The 17,054-nt window shown below is 46.0% G+C and overlaps 1 protein-coding gene across 1 annotated transcript in view; it reads left to right on the top strand.

Moving 5' to 3' along the window:
- LOC129345705 (alpha-2-macroglobulin-like) overlaps positions 1–17,054 on the top strand; it is a 91,146-nt gene that overhangs the window by 49,749 nt on the left and 24,343 nt on the right. The window contains exons 24-30 of the mRNA XM_055002931.1: positions 856–1,032; positions 1,406–1,490; positions 7,085–7,241; positions 8,102–8,176; positions 8,408–8,573; positions 10,054–10,283; positions 12,794–13,012. Coding sequence (XP_054858906.1) covers positions 856–1,032; positions 1,406–1,490; positions 7,085–7,241; positions 8,102–8,176; positions 8,408–8,573; positions 10,054–10,283; positions 12,794–13,012 — 1,109 coding nt within the window. The remainder of the gene's footprint in view (positions 1–855; positions 1,033–1,405; positions 1,491–7,084; positions 7,242–8,101; positions 8,177–8,407; positions 8,574–10,053; positions 10,284–12,793; positions 13,013–17,054) is intronic.

Raw genomic sequence — 17,054 nt, 5'->3', positions numbered from 1 at the left:
CACCAAAAGACAGAGATCTCTCAGTGTCACAGTGTGGAAAAGATGTTGGCAGGTCATTTGTATCTACTCAGGAGGGGTGGGGTTGAGCTGAGTCATCCTGTAAGAGTTTCCCAGGGTGTGGAATGCTAATGGCGGGAGGCTTCACTTTGTTTTGTTAGCCTGGTGTTTTTCAGAACTGGAAACCATGCTCTGTTCATTCTTAAGGTTTCTTCTTTCCTGTTGAAGTTTTGCTTATGCTTGTGAATTTCAATGGCTTCCCTGTGCAGAACACAAAACACTCTATACCCAACAATAGCCCTGCAGAGAAGATTAGCACATCAAGTACCAATCCATATGCAAAAGAACCTCCTCAGGATACAGTGAAGCCTCCCTCCATTAGCATTCCACACCCTGGGAAACTCTTACAGGATGACTCAGCTCAACCCCACCCCTCCTGAGTAGATACAAATGACCTGCCAACATCTTTTCCACACTGTGACACTGAGAGATCTCTGTCTTTTGGTGCAACACCTCTGAAAATGCCAGCCACAGCTGCTGGCGAAACGTCAGGAACTACAATGCCAAGACCACGGCAATACAGCCCGGAAAACCCACAACAACCATCGTTCTCCGGCCGTGAAAGCCTTCGACAATACATTCTACCGCTCGTTTTACTTTCATTGGTGCATGTTGCTGTCCCATCTGACCATTCCCTGCCTGTGCATTTTTCTTACCATTTCCTCGCTGTCTTTTGTAACTTCCTCCTTCTCATTATTACTTCTTCTTCTTGCTCTCACATCCCTGCCTATTCTGTGGTTCTTCCTTTCACTTGCCTTCCAAGCTGACCTGAGCCTGTGTTCTCCTCTCCCCTTCCAGGTGATATCCTGGGCACAGCCTTACAGAACTTGCAGCAGCTGCTCCGACTTCCCTATGGATGTGGAGAGCAGAACATGGTCCTCTTTGCGCCCAACATCTACATCCTGGACTATCTGAACAAGACGGAGCAACTGACTGAGGAGACCAGATCCAAGGCCATTGGCTACCTGGTTGCTGGTGAGAAGACTCTCAGATTCGACTCCTGTTATTTCTCTTTAGTTGGGATGGATAATTGTCCACAGATAGGGCTGTCTATGCAATCTGCTTAACCAATACCTCAGTCCATTAAATCTATACAACCCAGTTCTATGCATATTTTCGTAGAAGTAAACCGTACCGACTTCGGTAGAGGAGGTGCGTGAGCCTGAATGCGCAGCTGAGAAGTAGCGCATGCTAAAATTGAGAACATGCCACAACCATTCCCAGATGGAGGGGGCACTGCTATTGTTGAAGAATAACAACAACAAACAACATTCGATGTATACCCTGGTAGGAAGCTACTTACAGCACAGTGATTGTTATTTTGCATAAACAATAACTTCCATTTCAGGCTACCAGCGGCAGCTAAAATACAAGCACACTGATGGCTCTTATAGCACCTTTGGACTACGTCACCATGTGCAAGGAAACACGTGGTAAGCGTCACTGTTTCTCCTCTGTTCCCCCATCTGCAAAAACACTGGAAAGCTGCAGAATAAGAGACTCCCTAGGTGAGACATCTGACACATGAACAACTCGTGGGAGATGCAATGTTAGTCGGGAAGGATTGTTTAAAAAGATAGAGCTGGCAGCAGGGCAAAAGCTTTGCTTTACACTGGAGCTGTCTGAAGGGGCTGTGAAATGGCAGAAAGGAAACTTCAGCCCATTAGAACCTCTCCAGGTCCAAGCCCAGCTCTGGAAGGCAGTTCCAGCTCATTTCCATTTCTCAGTGCCCTCTGGTTGCGATCTCACACGGTTTTAGACTGGAAAAGTGAATTGACAGAGCCTTTGGGGGTGGTGAAGATGATATTATCAAACCCTCTGAGGAGCGATCTCTGCCGGCTGTTTTTTAAAACTGTGCTTCCTGGCTAACATTGCGTCTTCCTACACTTGACGAACACACGCCGAGGCATCTTGTGTAGAGAGCTGCTCACAGAATCTAGCTTCCTGAAGAAATTCAACTTTCATTTTTTAAAAGCAATTTTTAGCCCTACAGTTGTGAAAATAACACTTGACAGTCTATGGGAAATGCCCGGGGAGAATCTCTAGAGCTGGGAAGGGGTTTGTGTGTGTTCTAAATAAGATGTCTGTTGTTCAGGGGACAAGGTTTTAGCATACAACTCCTTGCCCCACCCCCAAGAACTGAAGCCAAAAAAGCTCTGCAAAATAGAAAATGACAGAGAATAAATTATGCAAAAGAAGAGATCATTTATTCAGGATTTACACAAACGGGCAGAATTTTGGTTGACTAAATGTTTATTTTTTTTAATCTGTAGTACTAAGTATTAAATGCAACCCTGATTATGTCAGAGGAGATTAGCTCGCTCAGACTCACAATCGCCGCAGTCCATCATATTGTAGAGTTACAAACAATCCAAGGTGGAGTGTAGGTGGAGAATCAGAGACGGGAAGATAGCAGAAAACATGGTTTTCAGTTACTGAGGACTAGGGATGTGCGTTTCGGCATTCAGAATGCCGAAAGAATGCCGAAACAAAAGTGTTTCGGCTTCTTTCGGGGAATGCCGAAACGTTTCGGGGAATGCCTAAACGTTTCGGGTAGCCGAAAGAAAAAAGCTGAAACGTTTCGGGATTCTTTCGGCTTTCTTTCGGCTTTTCAATGGGAAAATGCCTCCGTCTTCCCGGACGTCTGGGGGAGGCATTTTCCCACCGAATAAGCCCAAAATTGGTGGGGACCTTCCTCTAACCCTTTTCTAACAACCACCCAAGTTTCAGACATATTGGACTTTGGGGGGCCATGTTATGGCCCCCCAAAGCAGGTCCCCCCGTCCTCCCATAAGAAAGCGATGGAGCAGCATATTGTTAGCATGCTGCTACTCATCTTCTTCATTATTTCCTATGGGGAAAAAATGAAGAAGCAGGCTTCCTTTGCCAGGGGTGGCATTTTGCATGCAAAATGCCCCCTCACCCCTCCTCCCACCCCCCACCAAGGCTCAGCCTGCTCCCACTTGGGGGGGCCATTTCATGGCCTCCCCAAGTAGGTGCTCTAATCTCTACCACTGACAGCTGGGGGAGGCTTGTGTTGCCAGGGGTGGCATTTTGCATGCAAAATGCCCCCCAGTCCTCAGGGGCCCTTCTCCCACCCTTCCCCCCACCCCCCACCCAGGCTCAGACTGCTCCCACTTGGGGGGGCATTTCATGGCCTCCCCAAGTAGGTCCTCTCAGCCCCTAAAGTCCACCCCTTACAGCCCCACACAAACCCAATTCCCCCCCAGCTGCCACACACAGACCCAAATCCCCACATTAGCCCCTCACAGACCCAAATCCACCCCCACCTGCCCCACACCCATAACCCCAGGAACAGGCTGGCAAGGCCAGCCCTCTCCCTTTGTTCCCTATGCTGGGAACTTCTAAACTCTCTTTTCCTGGGCAATTCTGCACAACCCAGGGGTGCCACAATGGTGGGCACACTTCTGAGTGCCAGCTGGTCCCTGTGAAAGAGCACCTGAACCACAGACACCCTCCCTCAAATTCCCCCACCACCTACAGAGATGGCTGGCCAGCCAGCCCCATTGTTCCCTATGATGGGAACCAACTGCACAACAAAGAATAAAACAAGAACAACACAAAATAAAGTTTTAATTTTTTTTTTCTCCCTTCCAAAGTACAAGTAGGCAAAGCATTATGACACATTACACCAGCAGTCCCCCACACAGAAAAATTAAAACAAAACTCACTTAACATCAGAGAATCACAAAACACGATTCCTGTCAAAAACACTTTATTTCTTGAACAGCTTTAGGTTACACAGCAGGGGGGAACACCAAAGGGCATGGCAGCACTATCTTACACAAAAATAACACAACTCACTTAACATCAGAGAATCACAAAGCACAATTCCTGTCAAAAACACTTTATTTCTTGAACAGCTTTAGGTTACACAGCAGGGGGGAACACCAAAGGGCATGGCAGCACTATCTTACACAAAAATAACACAACTCACTTAACATCAGAGAATCACAAAAACACAATTCCTGGCAAAAACACTTTATTTCTTGAACAGCTTTAGGTTACACAGTAGGAGGGCACAACAGGGCATGATAGCAATGTACTACAAAAAATAATACAACCCACTTCACCGTTTTTGACAGCAATTGTGTTTGTGTGATTCTCTGGTGTGAAGTGAGTTGTGTTATTTTTGTGTAGTACACTGCTTTCCTGCTCTGTGGTGCCTTCCTACTGTGTAACCTAAAGCAGTTACAGAAATAAAGTGCTTTTGACAGCAATTTTTTGGGGTGATTCTTTAATGTGAAGTGAGTTGTGTTATCTTTGTGTAAGACAAGCCTCCCCCAGCTGTCAGTGGTAGAGATGAGAGCAGAGCACCTACTTGGGGAGGCCATGAAATGGCCCCCCCAAGTGGGAGCAGGCTGAGCCTTTGTGGGGGGTGGGAGGAGGGGTGGGAGAAGGGCCCCTGAGGGTAAGGGGGCATTTTGCATGCAAAATGCCACCCCTGGCAAAGGAAGCCTGCCTCTTCATTTTTTCCCCATAGGAAATAATGAAGAAAGATGAGCAGCAGCATGCTAACAATATGCTGCTCCTTCGCTTTCTTATGGGAGGATGGGGGGACCTGCTTTGGGGGGACATAACATGGCCCCCCAAAGTTCAATCTGTCTGAAACTTGGGTGGTTGTTAGAGAAGGGTTAGAGGAAGGTCCCCACCAATTTTGGGCTTATTCGGTGGGAAAATGCCTCCTCCAGGCGTCCTGGAAGACGGAGGCATTTTCCCATAGAAAAAAGCCAAAAGAATGCCGAAATAATGCCGAAAGAATCCCGAAAGCCGAAAGCCGAAAGAGATTCTTGTTTCGGCTTTCGGCTTTAACGATAGAGAATCTTCTTTCGGCTTTCTACTTTCGGCTATAGCCGAAAATTTTTGGTTTGCACACCCCTATTGAGGACACACAAAACAGGGAATAGATTTATCCCTTCGTCTGGATGCAGTCCCCAGTTAATCTTTTTACCTGCTCTTACATAAATACTTAGCCCCGCCTGACCTGGATAGCCTAGGCAAGCCTGATCTTGTCAGATCTCAGAAGCTAAGCAGGGTCGGCCTTGGTTGGTAATTGGATGGGAGACCTCCAAGGAAGACCCGGGTTGCAGAGGCAGGCAATGGCCAACCTCCTCTGTTAGTCTCTTGCCATGAAAACCCACCAGGGGTCAGTCACCATAAGTCAGCTATGGTGACTCCTCCATCACCACCACATAAGTACATGTCTATCATTCAATGTTATGAGGGAAGAAAAGGTCCAGCACTTGGAAGCAAGACGGGCCTAACTTGCGCCCCCCCCCCGCCTCCAACCCTGGATGGCCCAGTGCATTCTCTTGCGCTCAGGGGGGTGCAGACAGCAGCGAAAGGTATTGCAACACCCAAGGGATCCTGCAATAAAATGCCCTCCCCTGCCCACTTTGTACACATATCAATGATGGACATTTTGCTAGGGTTGCCAAATCTGGCTTGGGAAATCCCTGGAGATGGGGGGGGGGGGTGCCAGAGGAGGGCAGAGGAGGGGAAAGAGCTCACTGGGAATGTGGTGCCGTCGGATCTGCCCTCCGCAGCTGCAGGTAAACTGATCCAGGTGAACTGCTCTCTGTCATCTGGAGACCAGTTGTTATTCCAGAACTTCCTGGAGGTTGGTAACCCTACATTTTGCAATGAACAGTAATGGGAGCACCTTTCAAGCACATCAGGCTATTAAACTATATGCTGGTCCTCCCTAGATTATTAGAAGGGTAGCAGAGTTGCATCGTTTGCAGGGAAGAGTATGACGGGTGTAGGAGCTTTACAGGCTAGTGTGTATTTAAGAGAAAACAACAGATTTACACTATGAGTCTCTCTACACAAGACATCTTACACAGGGACGCTCAAGTGAAAGATCTTCCACTTGCTCTCCCATTGTGGATACACAAGCACTGCTAGGGAGACAGAGTGCATTGAATATAAGACCACACAGAAAGTAAGTCACTTGAGCGTCCCCATGTAAGATGCCTTGTGTAGAGAGACTTGGCTTAGGTTTAGGGGGGGGGGAAATGAGAGTTCTTTATTGTAGGAACTCCATACTCCGATCGGAGAGAGAGAGATTGCTATCTACCTGTCTAGTCTAAGGATGGCACTGAGTTGTAGGACAGGTCCTCCATCCATGGTGCAAGATGGAGAGGAGACGAGTGAGGACTAGAGACTGTGACAAAGAGAGAAAGAAGAAGGTGCCTCAAGGAGGCAGTCCTGAGATTAGCAATCTACACATCAAAGGGCATTTCAGGTCTGTAAGGAGTACAGAGTAAACAGATCTCTGACCAAGCTCTGAAACCTGAGGAAGGATAGCATTGGTCCTCCTCTTCTAAAGCAAGCAGAAATAATCTGCTAGGGTTGCCAGCCTCCAGGTGGTGGCTGGAGATCTCCCAGAATTACAACTGATCTCCAAGTGATAGAGATCATTTCTCCTGAAGAAACTGGCAGCTTTGGAAGGTGGACTCTATGGCATTATACCCCAATGAGGCCACTCCCCTCCTCAAACCACACCTTTATAGTCTCCACCCCCTAAATCTCCAGGAATTTCCCAACCTGGACCTGACAACACTACCTGTAGCAATAACTATCTATAATATTTTATTCCTCTCTTCTTTCAAGGAGTTCAGAACAGCAGGCATGGTTCTCTCTTCCTCATTTTATCCTATGAGAACCATAGAGTTTTTGGCAGATCCTAGAGCATTGCCTCCCAATGTTTTTGATGGAAGTGATGGTGCATGCTTGCATAATGCAGGCATGCCAACCCCACCCCATTTTCCTCCACTGGCCTTTGAGCTATTGGCAGGCGAGGTGGAACATCTCACATCCCTAAGTCCCACACACTTCAGCCACTGTGCTACACTGGTATAGTGAGTCACACGAGGCAAGACAAAAAGAATCTTCACAGAACAGAAGGCCAATTTATTCCATATTGTGAGGCCCTCTTGAGCAGATCTGTCTTGGCATGCACAAAAGCAAGGAGGGGAGGGATGATGCTCTTCTCTTCTTGCAGGCTGACCGCTTTTGTGCTCAAGTCCTTTGCACAAGCCCGTTCCTACATCTTTGTTGAAGACCAGCTCATCACGGATGCTCAGGCCTCCTTGGTTTCCAGGCAGAAGGAGAACGGTTGCTTCCAAAGCTCTGAACACCTCCTGAACAATGCCATCAAGGTAGAAGTGTCAGAACCTAAATGTTATGGCCAAATAAGAGAACAAGACAAAATAAAATAAGACCGTTAAGAAGGGCTTTTGGACTTGCCTTTGGGGCTCAGAATTAAGGAGCGATCATTCATGGAAGAATAATGTTACTTTGTTTTCTTGGGTTTTGTTTTGGGGAACCAGTTGGGGTAGGCAATACACTTAAAACCTCAAATCATATTTCAGTATTTGGGGCATCACTTAGGGGCTCCAGCAGCAAATAAAGTAACCTGCTTACTAAGAACTTTCCTCTTATTCACTAACAAGTGGCTGAGCCAACAGAAAATCAATGAGTGCATTAATCGGATCATAAAGTGGGAAAGCCCGTGAGAGCGAAACTACACGAGACAAATTACACGAGGACGCTCAAGTGAAGGGTGATGCTATGTTATCAGGGAGGTGTAGTTTGAATTTCACCTCTCTACAGAGCCGGCAAAGATCACTCCTCAGAGGGTTTGTTAATTTCCTCTTTGCCTTCTGGAAGGCTCTCAATTATTAACAAACCCTCTGAGGAAGGATCTTACTGTGTAATCCTCCTTGAGTCTCAATGAGAGTGGCGGATTATTAACGGTGATGATGATGATGTCCTGAAGGGTTTTTCAGGTAACTAAAGTGCTTCACATACACTAACTGTGAATTCCTAAACAGAATTGAAATCAATGGGCTCAGACTGGAGTAACTCTGCTTGGGATTTCACTGTAAGTAGCCTGCACAGCAGCATTACAAGGTAGACCAGTATTCTCACCTCCGTGTTGTGGACGGCAGTGGAGAGTGGCACCCCCAGGTCTGCTGAGGGAGCAAGAGTTGACAGCTCCGTGCCTTGTTTTCTACAGGGCGGGGTTGATGATGAAGTCACTCTGTCTGCTTATATCACAATCGCTCTGCTGGAGATTCCTTTGCCCGTCTCTGTGAGTATTCCCCTTCTCCCTCCATGGGGGTTCTATCAGGAAAGAATAAAGCTCCCTTTGAGAAGGGACTTTCTATTGATTTGTTCTGTGCAGTACCATGCAGGCATGGGTATCAGGTGGTTTTGGCAGCGGGTATGAAGGTGCCATACAAGCCATGCACAATGGTCTTGCCAAGCCTTCAGAAATGGTGCTGGCGGCTTCAGACGAGTATCTTTGTCCTTTTCTTTCCAGCACCCTGTTGTGCGCAATGCTCTCTTTTGCTTGGAGACTGCGGCCCAGGCAGAAGACATCCACGTCTACACCCGGGCTCTGTTGGCCTATGCCTTTGCCTTGGCAGGGAAAGAGGAGAAGAAGAAAGAGATGCTGTCCTCCCTTGAGGAGGCAGCTGTAAAAGAAGGTGAGAAGGGCGCTCCAGAGAGGATAACATGTTTCAAGAGCAATTCCCGCACCGACCCCATCCTCTGTTTCCTGACTCAAGGGGGGATGTGTCCGTCCACCCTTCCTGTATTTTTTCATGCAGCCGCACTATGCTGCTGTCTCCCCTCTGCTGGATTCAGCTCAACCTATTATTTATTTATTAGTCTTATAGTCCGTCTCCCTGCAATGCAGGCTCAGAGAAGATCACAACCTGATTAAAGCACAATACAATATACAATAAATAACATAAGTCTAGTGCTTAACAGAGAGGTTCTCAGAGAGGCAATATCACTCACTGGTTCAGAGTCTCTCTGCACAAGATGCCTCAGCGGGTGTTCATCAAGTGTAGGGAGATGCAATGTTAGCCAGGAAGTGTAGTTTTAAAAGACAGAGCCGGCGGAGATGCCTCCTCAGAGGGTTTGTTAATTTCATCTTCGCTGCCCCAAAGGCTCTGTCAATTTCACCTCTCCAGTCTAAACCTGGGGTAGTCGCAACCAGAGAGCAGCGAGGAATGGAAATGGGCTGGAGCTGCCTTCCAGAGCCGGGCTTGGACCTGCAGAGGTTCTAATGGGCTGAAGTTTCCCTTCTGGCATTTCACAGCCCCTTCACACAATGCCAGTGTAGAGCAAAGCCTTTGGCCTGCTACTGGCTCTGCCTTTTTAAATTACCCTTCATGGCATCTCCCGACACGTGTTCTTCATGTGTCCCATGTCTCATGTAGAGAGACTCTCAGTTTGCCACCTGTCTGCCAGTTGTTGGAAGAACTGTTCCCGTTACGCAGCAACATTGCAAGTCGCCCAGTATTCTCACTTCCATGTTGCAGGTGGCAGCGGGGGGTGGCATGCCCAGAGCTGCCAAGATAGCAGAGCAAGAGCTATCCTAATCAATCTCACTCCCACACTCCTTTTCACAAAGGTGGCTCCATCCCCTTATTGTTTCACTGATTTTTAAAACATATTAACTTCTTTTTTGTTTGAAAAATGCACAAAGCGATATGCTGTAGAAACAGATCTATGCAATGAAGCCACCTGTTTCCATGTAGTATCCTTCTCTAGGCTAGATGACTCTTAGACCTTTGCCAGACATCTGAGCTCTAGAGCAGGAAGTCCCCTGGTTTGACTCTCACTGTAGCGGCTTTGAGCAGCCGGCTCTCTGCCTCAGCCCATTCCTGTAATGCGGTGATAGAAAGATGGCCAATATTATGCGGCTGGCGTGACAATTACAAGATAAAGAATCTGAAGGACTTTGAATCCTCAACAGCGCTGCAGTGTTGTTGTTATTAAATCAGCAATGGGCCTCTCAGCTGCTATTCAAGTTAATATGCAGAAGAGAAAGTAGAAGAAGAAGCACGTGTGTAGGAATTCTGGCCAGTGCAGCAGTTTTGAGAAAGAGCCCCTTTAAGCCTCATGTGTGAAAATGCCTGTAGTAGTTACCAGAATTCTCTGATTCCGTCTCTGAAGGAGATGGCTCCATGCATTGGCAGAAGCCTGGCAGACAACAGAAGGAGCCCAATCAGCCATTCTACGAGCCCCCGGCTTCCTCTGCAGAGGTAGAGATGACAGGTTACGTGCTCCTTGCTCACCTCACCGAAAAGCCAGTGCTATCCAAGGAGGCTCTGACAACAGCATCCAAGATTGTCAAATGGCTCAGCAAGCAGCAGAATCCCACAGGGGGGTTCTCTTCTGCCCAGGTAAGCTCTTTCCCGCCAAGACCCCACAGCAAGAGGCGGGCAGGGTTGTGTGGGGTTTTTTTCCTTCAAATTTTTGAGGTACTGCTTGTAATTGGCAAAAAAATTGCAGTGGGAACAAAGGGATTCACAAAGCATGACAAACAAAGTATAATTTTGATCCTTTATTCGAGATTTATCACGTTTTCTGATTTATATCATTTGTGGGCAGCTTTTTACTTTATTTCAGAAACTGCACAAGCTATTTTACTGCCCAGATGAAGATTTTTTTGTCCTTCCTCTCCTTGTTGGATGCAGCGGGGGGGGGGGGGGGCTCTGTGTTTTCTCCCAGAGAATTTTCCCATTTGTGCATCCGTTTCTCTATACCATTCAATGAGATGAAATTAGAAAAACTGCGGGGAGGATCTTTGGAGAAAATGAATTGCATCCCCCCATGGCTTTTTTTCAGCTGGAACACGGTGGAACGGAGTTCTGGCACCTCTTGAAAATGGTCACATGGCCGGTGGCCCCGCCCCCTAACCTCCAGACAGAGGGGAGTTTAGATCTAAACTTTGGAGATCAAGGGGTGGGGCCACCAGCCATGTGACCATTTTCGCAGAGGGCAATTTAACCTTTAAAAAACTCCTCCCTTGTTCCGGCTAGCCCAAAGTGACGTCATTGAATGGTCCTAAGTTCCACTACTGAGTTCCACCACCTCTTTTCCCAGAAAAAGCCCTATATCCCCCTCAGTAATAAAATTAAAGGATTAAAAGCAAAGGGCCTGAATGTCAGGCTACAGAGGAAAGCTTTAGATAAGCTGCAACATTCTCCCAATACAGTTGATAGACATGTCAAATGACCAACCCAAGACCATAACCAAAGGCCCAAGGGCCTTCCTCAATGGCCAATAATACACACTTTAGTAATAAACAGACCCACACTTCCAGAAACCAATATCTATCTATTCTGCCTTCAGGCCCCCTATTTTGACTCTTTTGATTTTATTACTGTACATTGTACAATAAATATCTATTTTGAATATATTTTATGATTTTAGCTTGACCCTTGTAGCATCTACAGTACATTTCGGGTTGAATTGTGGGTTCTCCCCCTCCTTTCTTTGTTTACTGTGTCCCCCTCCCCAATCATTTTCCAGGTGGCAGTATTTTTGCTATGCTCCATACAAGTCAATAGAGGTTGCTAGCTCCAGGTTGGAAAATTCCTGGAGATTTAGAGGGTGGTGCCCTGAAAGGGCAGGGTTTGGGGAGCGACCTTCTCAGGGTATAATGCCATAGAGCCCACCCACCAAAGCAGCCATTTTCTTCAGGGGAACTGATCTCTATGGCCTGGAGACAGGGCTGGTGCCACCGGAGAGGCAAACGCCACGGGCACTGGGGCACCGGAGAGGGCACTGGAGGGGGTGCCACTGCCACTGCCACCACTACCACACGCCGGGCGCAGCAGCCGTGGGCCAGGCACAGCAAGCGTCCAGGGCGGCGTGTGGAGCGTGGGCAGCCTCTGCGCTCCATCCCACCCACCCACCGGCCAATGGGGCCGGCTTTGCTGCATGATGACGTCATCACATGGTGATGTCATCACGCAGTCTGGGGGGGCGCATGCACACTGCATGCGTGCACATGTAGGGGCAGCCGCGGGCACCAGAAACCCTGGCACCGCCCCTGCCTGGAGATCAGTTGTAATTCCAGGAGATCTCCAGCCACCACCTAGAGGCTGGCAACTCTACGCGGAGGACTTTCATCTCATGTTTGGTGTGGGGCTGCTGATGGGAAAACGTGGGGTGGGAGGCAGTTGCTCCTATATGTCAGACCCTGTTGTACCAAGGGCCTGTGATATGTGGGGAGACAGCATTCACCCCAGAGTGATTTCTTGATTAGAGGTGATGCTTCTACAGTTCAGCTGTCCTGTCAATTAACCTTTTATTTTCATATCATGTTGGTATGCTTTTTGGTAATAATAACTTTTGGTTTCACTCATATGAAGTATGAACAATTCAGACACGAGGCAGAAGTGGGAAAAGGGAGATTTACACAGCTGCCATTTTCACAGAGACAAGACAAGTCCAAGGATGAGGGCAAAGAGGGGGATGAAGGAAGCAAGTGATTAAAATCCATGTCTTCTTTATATCCCACTGTGTTTCCAGTCCAAAAGAGGACTACAACAGTGTTCTCCCCACCCCAGCAACACTGAGATCCATCTTCACATTCTTTTCACCCGCTTACTTGTGGCGATGCCAAGAGAGCATAACTATTCAGAACTTGAGGTTCATCTTCATTTTCCACAAAGCAGTTTTCAGCCAATATGCACCAGACTGTCCTCCTGAGTCAAAGGGCGGCCTACCTGTGAGACAGGAGAGGCTGAGAGAGAGTGATTGGCCCAAAGCCACCGATGAGCTTCCATGGCAGAGCAGGGATTCCAACTGGGGTCTCCCAGACCCTCAACCAGCACTCTAGCCGCTCCGCCGCACTGGCCCTTATCCCAGGGTAGCCCCACTCATCTCTCGACGTCTGTTGCAGGACACCGTGGTTGCCCTGCAGGCCCTCTCCCTGTACGGGGCTTCCACCTACTCCAAGACTGATGCACAAGCAGAAGCAAAACTGCTCTCTGGGAAGGAAGTCCAGCACCAGTTTCAGGTGGACAAACACAACCGCTTGCTGCTTCAGTGCGGAGCTGTGGCCAAAGTGCCAGGAGACTACAGCGTGCAAGTGACGGGAGAAGGGTGTGTCTACGCGCAGGTGAGCATCATAGGGGTGCTTGGAAGAGGCAAGTGACAGGGGATGTGCTTTCCAATATTCTTGTAACTGATCTGGACCAGGGTGTGAAGGGGTGACTCGTTAAATTTGCAGGTGACACCAAATGATGCAAACCAAATGATTCAAAAGGGCTTTTTACTGAGATAGGAGAGCTCTATTGTAGGGAGGGGGTCTCTGATGATCCTCTAATGAGTCAGGAACCATAAACCGCGCCACTATGTGATATTGGATTCCTGCTAATGCTATGTCTTTGTAAACTTGTATCTGTTTACCCTATGGCATTGTTTATGGAAATGTTCTTGATATTGACTGCACTGATCTTCCACTGTGTAATCCACCCTGAGTCTCAGGGAGAAAGATGGACTATAAATGACATAAACAAAATTAAAATAAAACTGGGAGGAGCAGCAATCACCCTTGAAGATAGGAATAGAATTCAATGAGATCTGAACACACTGAAAAGGTGGGCAGATTTGAATAAGATACAATTTAACATGGGTAAATGCTGGATTTTGCACCTGGGTAACTAAAATGCAAAGCATGGAGGATAGATTTCTGGGAAGCAGTGTGTGTGAACAAGATCTTGGGGGTACAGATAGGAAGCTAAATATGAGCAGCTAGTGTGATGCAGCAACAAAAAAGGCAAATGCAATCTTGGGGTGCATCAACAAAGGCACAACAGCATATGTTGTCTTTGTCCCTCCCACCATATACCGGATTGGTCAGGCCCACCTAGAGTACTGTGTGCGGTTCTGAGATCCTCACTTTGAAAAGGATGTGGGCAATTTGGAAAGGGTGCAGAGGGGAGCAACCAGGATGATCAGGGGCCTGGAGACTGAGCCTTGAGGAAAGACTGAAGGACTTGGGAAAGTTCCGTTTGGAGAGAAGGAGGTTGAGAGGAAAGATAGTTGCTCTCTTTAAAATACTTAGGGAAGGGAGCTCTTCCTATTGGCAACAGAGGATAGGACTTAAAACAATGGGTTGAAATTCCAGGAGAGGAGGTATCAGCTGGACATTAGGGGAAACGTCTTCATGTTCACGTTAAAAGTAATCCAGCAGTGGAATCGGCTGCCGGGGGATGTGGTGGGCTCCCCCTCATTGGCAGTCTTCAAGGAGCGGCTGATGAACACTTGTCAGAGATGCTTTAGGCTGTTCCCTCATTGGGCAGGAGGTTAGACTAGATGGTCTGTAAGGCCCCTTCAAGCTCTATTATGCTTTGAATGGAGAGTTCCCACTTGGAGATGGTGGAATGAAGATGAAGAAATGAAGTAATAAAGAGTCCAGTAGCACCTTTAAGACTAACCAACTTGTATTGTCGAAGGCTTTCCCGGCTGGAGAACGATGGTTGTTGTGGGTTTTCCGGGCTGTATTGCTGTGGTCTTGGCATTGTAGTTCCTGACATTTCGCCAGCAGCTGTGGCTGGCATCTTCAGAGGTGTAGCACCAAAAGACAGAGATCTCTCAGTGTCACAGTGTGGAAAAGATGTAGGTCATTTGTATCTACTCAGGAGGGGTGGGGTTGAGCTGAGTCATCCTGTAAGAGTTTCCCAGGGTGTGGAATGCTAATGGAGGGAGGCTTCACTGTATCCTGAGGAGGTTCTTTTGCATATGGATTGGTACTTGATGTGCTAATCTTCGCTGCAGGACTATTGTCGAGTATAGAGTGTTTTGTTAGCCTGGTGTTTTTCAGAACTGGAGACCATGCTCTATTCATTCTTTTTTTTTAATAAATTTTTATTGGGTGAGTTAATACTTAAGTCACTTCATACATAATCTATTATCCCCCATATCCTAGTTTCCCCCACCCACTCCTCCTCCTTTTTCTTTGTAGACTTCCAACAGTTTTCTAACCCCTTATCTAATTATATCTACTACATATTGTTATATTATTTAAAATAAAATATTATTTCTTAATACCATTCTCTTATCTTAAACTCACAAATATATATTCCCTCCGTAAAGATCACTTTACCCCCCCTTTAAAAATTCTCCAATATACATAATTTCCCTTTTACATCCCACTTCTTTTCCAAATACAATTTAAATTTCCCCCAGTTAATAAAGAATTCTTCAGACTCTTGTTCTCTCATTTTCTTTGTCAGCTTGTCGATCTCAGCCATATACAACAATTTTTGGATCCAATTTTCTATTGTCGGTATTTCTTGAGTCTTCCATAATTGTGCATATACCATCCTTGCCGCCTTTGTCATGTAAAACATTAGCGTTCTATCTTGGATCGCAACCTTTTCTAAACTTATGCTTAGCAATAACAACTCTGGGTTTTTGTTCACTTTTTTCTGCAATATTTCTGACATAACCTCAACAATATTCCCCCAGAATTGTTTAGCCAGTTCACAAGTCCACCACATATGATAAAACGAACCTTCTTGTTTTTTACATTTCCAATATTTGTCTGACATTTGACTATTCCCATAAGCTAATTTCTTAGGCGTTAAATACCATCTATATATCATTTTATATACATTCTCCTTTATATTAGTACATGTTGATATTTTTAATGTATTTTTCCACAAGTACTCCCATGCATCCATTGTGATATCTCTATTACAATTTATAGCCCACTTTACCATTTGCACTTTAACTGTTTCATCCTCAGTAAACCACTTTAACAAAATTTTATACATATTAGATATCATTTTTCCCCCTCTTGTAATAAACATTCTTCTAGTTCCGAGTTTTTTGTTCTGAATCCTGATTTCCTGCGATCAGAGTCATACAAATCTTTAATTTGTCTATATTGGAACCACCCATAATGAAATGGTAGTTCCTCATTTGCTTTAATTATAACTGCTTTTTGCTCCAATTTCAAGATTTCTTTATAAGTCAACCATTCCTCACCATTATATTCCATTTTCGGGTTAACAACTTCAGCCAGTACAATCCACAATGGGGTTTCTTCATTTAAGTATCTCTTATATTTTTGCCAAACAATGAATAAATTCCGTCTCACATAATGATGTAAAAACATAGCATCTGCCTTGACTTTGTCATACCATAAATACGCATGCCATCCAAATATTTTTTATATCCTTCCAATGCCAATAGTTTATGATTCTTTAATGTCATCCACTCCTTCAGCCAAACTAAACAAATTGCTTCATGATATAGTCTCAAGTTAGGCAATTGTAATCCACCTCTTTCCTTGGCATCATACAAGATCTTCATTTTCACTCTTGGTTTCTTGCCTGCCCACACAAAATTTAATATCTTCCTCTGCCATTTTTCAAATTGTTTTTATCTTTTACTATTGGTATTGTTTGCAGCAAAAACATCATCCTTGGTAGCACATTCATTTTAATCACCGCAATTTGACCTAACCTTGACAAGTTTAATTTGTTCCATTTAATCATATCACGATCTATCTGCTGCCACAACTTGTCATAGTTATTCTTAAACAAATCAATATTCTTCGCCGTGAGCTCAATCCCCAAATACTTTACTTTGTGTACTATTATTAGTCATATTTTTACATAGCATATTAGTGTACTAGTCATATTTTTACATAGCATATTAGTGTCCAACCCAATCCTAGCCATTTAATCGTGTCCGATCCTTGGCTACTCTGTAGATCGTATCGCTCCAGGCCTTTCTGTCTCTGACTGCTTCTTTCAATTCCTTCATGTTCAGTCCAGTGTCTTTCATGATGGTATCCAGCCAGCGGGTTTTTGGTCTTCCTCTCTTCCTCATTCCACTCACCATTCCTAGCATCATTGATGTTTCTAGTGAGTTGGCCCGCATTACGTGCCCGAAATAGCTGAGCTTCTGCTTTGTAATCTTCCCCTCCAGAGACATGTCAGGTTTTATGCGTTCCAAGACAGCTTGGTTTGTTACTTTTGCTGTCCAAGGGATCCTCAGGAGTCGTCTCCAACACCACAGTTCGAATGAGTCAATTTTTCTCCTGTCCATTTTTGTTAAGGCCCATGTCTCACATCCGTAGGTTGTTATAGGAAACACAATGGCTGTGACCAGTTGGTGCTTGGTGCTTATTGTGACATCTTTGCATT

Source organism: Eublepharis macularius, chromosome 18 (genome assembly GCF_028583425.1).
Source record: "Eublepharis macularius isolate TG4126 chromosome 18, MPM_Emac_v1.0, whole genome shotgun sequence".
Classification (NCBI taxonomy): Eukaryota; Metazoa; Chordata; class Lepidosauria; order Squamata; family Eublepharidae; genus Eublepharis; species Eublepharis macularius.
The sequence above is the reverse complement of the archived record's forward strand: the minus strand, read 5'-3'. Positions and strand labels throughout refer to the sequence as shown.